Source organism: Crocodylus siamensis, chromosome 5 (genome assembly GCF_052110815.1).
Source record: "Crocodylus siamensis isolate JL-2025a chromosome 5, ASM5211081v1, whole genome shotgun sequence".
NCBI lineage: Eukaryota > Metazoa > Chordata > Crocodylia > Crocodylidae > Crocodylus > Crocodylus siamensis.
In genome coordinates, this window is record NC_143399.1 from 33,107,040 (window position 1) to 33,112,884 (window position 5,845).

General features: G+C 41.2%; 1 protein-coding gene across 4 annotated transcripts in view; it reads right to left on the minus strand.

The window, feature by feature from the left end:
• BCAR3 (BCAR3 adaptor protein, NSP family member) overlaps window positions 1–5,845 on the minus strand; it is a 147,490-nt gene that overhangs the window by 26,027 nt on the left and 115,618 nt on the right. The window contains exon 1 of one of the 4 annotated variants that reach the window (XM_090049588.1): window positions 5,463–5,664. The exons of the other annotated variants lie outside the window; for them this stretch is intronic. Within the exon in view, the coding sequence (XP_089905714.1) occupies window positions 5,463–5,546 (84 nt within the window). The 5' untranslated portion in view covers window positions 5,547–5,664. Of the gene's footprint in view, window positions 1–5,462; window positions 5,665–5,845 lie in introns of those variants that run through there. 4 annotated transcript variants of the gene reach the window in all.

Consider the following 5,845-nt stretch of genomic DNA (forward strand, 5'->3'; position numbering starts at 1 on the left):
GCAGACATTAAACAAACCGCAACAGACTGCAGTAGTATTTTCAGATTCTTCTTCTGAAAAAGGAAAGCTCAACTTTTGAAAGAGACTTTCAAAGCAAAGAGGAGCATAACAATTACAGATGAATGAATCAGTTCAGGACCCCCCCCCCAAATGTCAAAGAATCATAGAAAATTAGGGTTGGGAGGAACCTCAGGAGGTCATCTAGTCCAACCCCCTGCTCAAAGTAGGATCATCCTCAACTGGATCATCCCAGACAAGACTCTGTTTATCTGGGTCTTAAAATCCTCCAAGAACCTCCAAAAAATACACTCACAGCTTCTCTGAAGATTTCACTGTTCCTGTTCCAGCACTTTAGTACCCTGCTTGGGAGATTTTTTTTTTCCTAATATCTAACTTAAACTTCCCTTGCTGCAACTTGAGCCCATTGCTTCTTGTTGTGTCATCTGTCACCACTGAGAACAGTTCAGCTCCATCCTCTTTGGAACCACCTTTCAGGTAGATAAAGGCTGCTGTTGAAACCCTCTCAGTCTTTTCTTCTTCAGACTAAATAAGCCCAGTTCCCTCAGCCTCTCCTCGTAAGTCATGTCCCTCAGCCCCCTCACCATTTTTTTGCCCTCTACTGGACTCTCTCTCCAATTTGTCCACATCCTTTCTGCAGTGCGGGGCTCAAAACTGGACACAGTACTCCAGATGTGGTTTCACCAGTGCCAAATAGAGGGGAAGAATCACTTCCCTTGAACTGCTGGCAATACTTCTACTAATGCACGTGGGCACACTGTTGGCATTCAGCTTATGTTACCTGGCCAGGAGTATTTACACGCACCCTCTATAAAAGGCACCGCCGACACTGTTAGCAGTGCCTGCAGGCAGTTGTTGCTTGCTACCCTGCCGCCGGCAGTGCCAGTGGCGTCTGCGGGCAGTCCATAATCACCCCTAGCCGCCACTGCCACTGCCAGCAGCACCTGCGGGTGGTTGCTGACCCGTGGCCTGTGCTTCCCACCCCTTCCTTCCCCCACTGCTGACAGTGCTGGTATCAGCCAAAAAAATCTTTATTGGTGCACCCCTAGAAATAACGACTACGTTAGAAACATTTCTATGGAACAGCTTTAGGGCATCCACTGCAGAGTGAGAGGTGGCACACCCACATTTGAGACAAAGGCCACCTTGGAATGAAATCTTATACTCCAAGTAAAAGCAGCAAGAAAGCTCAGGGTAGTGAGCTTTCCCCTCAAAGAACCTCAAGACATGCAAATAGATTGGGAGGGGCAAAAGGTCCTTTAAAAAAAATCAAATGTTTTTAATCAGCCTTGACAGCAAAGTTGTAAAAGAAACCTCTCTGCAGACCCAGAGGCAGGTCAATGGCGAACTGAAGTGCTGAGAATTATGTGAAATTTCACAGTATGTTGCTAAGTCAGTCCTCCCAGAAGTGCCTCCCCAACACCACCACATGTAGCACTGAATACAAAGACCCACAAGCCGGGTTGGGCTGGAATGATTTGTAAGCTCATATGATCAGATCCTATATCTTCCTGGAACATGCTGAAACTTGATACCTAAAGCCCAAGGATGCCAGTGAAACAGATTTAGAACACTACATACTGAAGAAATATTAATTAAAACACCATCTATAAAAAGCTATTGCAAGTGCCATCTTTATCTTGGATGAACTTGCAAAAAGTGGATTCTTATATAAGGCTGCCTGCCTGCATTACATTCCTAACATCAGTACAGTACTGGTAATATGTAGCACTATACACGGGAAATTTTAAAACTTGGCAGCCCTGATAACTTGAATGGCTTTCCTCTTTTGCACAGCTTCAGCTGGAGGCAGTTAAGATAAAAATACTTGAAAAGATTCTCCCCTTCCAACTATGAAGAACATATTAGCTGGATAACTGCTGCTGTGGGGTCTGAGGTCAAGATGGCTATTTATTAATTCATCCTGCTTTCCTTCAATATTTATCATTGTGGTTGCATCTGAATTCTTAAGATTCTGAATTACAAAACAAAGAAATTTCTCCCCCAAAAATCTTCACTGACTTGAAAGTCACCTCAACTGGGATTAATTTGTCAGGAGCCAGGAGCTCTGCCTCTTCCCATTTCTACAGACAGCGGCCAATAGCAGAATGACAGGGTTAGAAGGAACCTCAAGCGTCATCTAGTCCAACCCCCTGCACAGATGTACCACATGCGCTTTCTAGCCCACCCCAAAACAAATGCTGCTTCAGTCTCTTTTGGAAAACGTCCAGTGAATGAAATTCCACAACTTTTCAGGGCAGCTCCTTCCAACTGTCCTTACTGTTCTGACACTATGCAAGATTTTTTCCCTTGAGATTTAATCTACTGGTAAATTGGCTTTGTTGCCTTTTAAACCTGCTGCCCTGTGTCCTCCCCTCTATAACAAGGAAAAACTTAACTTCTCCCTCTTTGTCATGGCAGCCTTTTAAATAATTGAAAATTGCTATCATGGTCCTCCCCCACCAATTTAATCTCCTTTTCTCCAAGCTAAATATACATAGTCTTGTCAACCATTCCTTGAATGGCTTGCTTCCCAAGCATCAGTTTTCCAAGCTCAACAACGAACTGAATTAACTATTGATCCTTATACTCTGAATCAGAAAGAGACTATTGTTATTGAAAGAGGGGGGCACCTTCTGAAAACATCCATCTGCTCTCATTATGGTATAAAGCCATAAACATTTACTTGTTATAAACTAACCATAATTTTCTCTTTCACACGGTATGTCACTACAGTTACTTCTGCACTTCCTGTTTGCAGTGTCAATGTCCAGATCCCATGGATTTCACTATAATACTTGCTGGCATGCAATTTACTGGCTGTATGGTAGGCCAAGCTCTGCTCTCAGTTAAAGCTCAAGTTAATGCAGTTACTGTGTATGTACTTGAGTGCAATAGAGTGGAATCTGGTCTCCTGTTCAAATTCATCCCTGCTGATGTCAGTGAATTTATTGGGATAAATCTGACCCTCTGTTACAACAAATAAAGATGATCCCTGTCAAAATGAAGGGTTAGTAGAATGGGATTATATTTATATATTTCCACCGAAGTTAGTAGTCTTACCCTGGTATAACTGACTGGACAACTAGGCCTATGTTCTCATCAGAGTAGTCCTAAGTGCTACGTGCTAGAGAAAGGAGGTATTCCATACCTCACCACAGACTTGCCTTCTCCTACTCCCATCCATTTCTATACCTCTCACAATTTTCCCTTGAACAAATAAGCCCCACTCCCCTACCCTAAACTGCTTTTGAAAAGAGCAGTTTGTTGGATTGAAATTAAGATAAATCAGCAGAGCCTGCTGGAACACATGTATTGAAATCTATTTTAAATGCTGGAAACCTCTTTAAATAGAACCTTATTTTTGAAAGGAGACCAGCTGTAATTTGTTTCTATATAAAAGGCTTTATTTTTTCCCCATACAGCAAGCAAATACTATTAACATTTCAGTTTCTCCAGAGACTATATGGATTAGACCAAATGGAAAGTTGCTATGACAACACTGGCGTTATTTTAAGTATTAGAAATTCATGCCAAGTTAAACAAAGGGCATGGTCAAGAACGATAGTTTTAATTGTACTGATAGCAAACCCTAAACCCCAACTTCATTTGGAAAATCTTGGAGCAACAGAATTATAGTTATAGCCTACAAAATACCAATAAAGTCAAAAGAAATCAGTTTTACAAGGCAGATTCTGTACTCATTTACACTGACAACTACTCCAGTGGGGGGTCTTACAGTGAGAAGGAAGAGTATTTTTGGATTAGGGAGAACTTTCTGTGAGTTTTACATGCTCCCAGTGAGTTTTTACAAAGTCCCAGTGAAAGCCGACGATGTGGAAGATGGCAAACCATGGCATTCCCCCTTTTGGCTTAAAGGGCACTTCAGGCCAATGTAGTAACTGAACACCAACCAATGATCTTGTGGTCAAAAAAGCAACTCAAGCAATGCTTTCTAGCTAAATAGCTAAAATTAAAAAAAATGCTGAAAATCATTAGGATTAGGGTGCAGATATTCAAAGGTATTCAGATGTCTTGTGTCTACTAAATTCAATAGCTATATATGTGCCTATTTACTGACTTAGGGACCTGAGTCACTTTACTACTTGAATATATGACCCTGAAAAGCAGGCAAAAAGAGATTAAACAGTTCAGAACAGTACAGAATTTTGTCTAAGCAAGTACAAGTAGGAAAGGAAAGATGAAGACAAACTTAATTAGTATAGCAGGCCTTTACTCTACTAAATGCAGTTGGCCTGTGCTGGAGGGGCACCGTGGATCTGACATTAGCTTGATTTCTCAGTAGTATTAATAGGATTTGGAGAGAGACACAGTTAGTCTCTCTCAGCCAGTGGATGTTTAATTTGATGCTGGGCAACTGATGGCGATTAAATTGAGGCAAGCAGGGGTGGACTCCCCCAGTTATTCAGCTGTACCCCAGCTTGTGCAACCTCCAGCATGTGTTTTCTTTTGTTTCCAAACATAAATCAGGTATTGAGATAGGGTAGGATTCACATTACCACAAAAGAGCCTGTAATGATTACAGGCATCCTTACACTTAAAAACAAACAAGCAAAAAACAATCTCTGTGTTAGAACAAAAGCTCTGTATGTTGTAGCTGTGTGGCACTCACTCCCCTGTGTCCAAGAACTGAAGGGGTCTCAATCCCCTTTGGGAGGAAGCTGGCATGCTCTAATTACAAAGACAACAGACAATAACTTTTAACACACAGAGATGCTCATCCCTGAAGGCCTCTTTACACCTGTATACAAACAAGTTGTCATATTAATACATGGAGCTGGCAGAAATTGCAAGCCTGCTTATATGGTTTCATCTTCATTTTTTAAACGTAGGCCAAACCGAAACCCAGATCCATAGCCAAGCTCTGTGTCAAAATTTAAAACCTAATTTGCAATTTTGGCTCAATCTACTCAATGCCTGTGAAAGTGCTTTGAACATTTTTAGTGTTTTATAAATAAGATCTCAAATTTTAAACGTAACAATAAAATCTAAACTGCCTGTGATGTTGCTAACCTAAATGAAAAAGTAAAATAAAAGACTCAATGACCTTGAATGAATGCAAGTATTTTATATGCTTCTCCTTTCCTTTATAGAATTTTGGCTCCAGGGGTCAAACCAAGATTTAATTAAAGAACTGCTCAGCAATATTACCCAGATAGAAAGCAAAAGCTCTCAGTGCAATGACCCTTCACAGTTACTTGCTTAAATTTAGGTCTCTAAATCCATATTTGGGTATCCTGAAAAAAGCAGCAGGATTTACAAATGTCCCAAGACATTTGCTTTCTACGAATGATTATAAAAAGATCCTTTACAACAAGCATATGAACTTCATTAAACTGTCATGGCAAACACAAAACAGTTGTGAATATAGAGTTCCTGAGTAGCACACAGAATATTTACTGTTATCACAGAAGGGCACCTACCTTGACTCCCATCATGGGTTTACGGTGGTAAGAACAGCAGAGAGCTGCTATCAGAGTTTGAAAAATATTACAGTCCTTGGGCATGTTCAAACCTTCTGTTCTGCAGACCCTTCTGAAGATAAAGTCACCACCAGCAACTTTCACAGGCTACCAAAGGAGCTTGTTTGCATTGCCGCCTGCCAGATCTTCTACACTCCCCCCTACTCATATAACAGCCCGGGAATATTTCCTCAGCTAAAGCTGATGCTATCAATTTAGTGGCTTCTGGCATGCTAGCTTCCACCCTGCCATATAGAGAGTGCCAGAATCCTCGTGATCTATTCCACTGACCAATGAAATTCTAACCCTCTGAGAAAGTGCCTCTATTTTGGTATCTCCTCAGA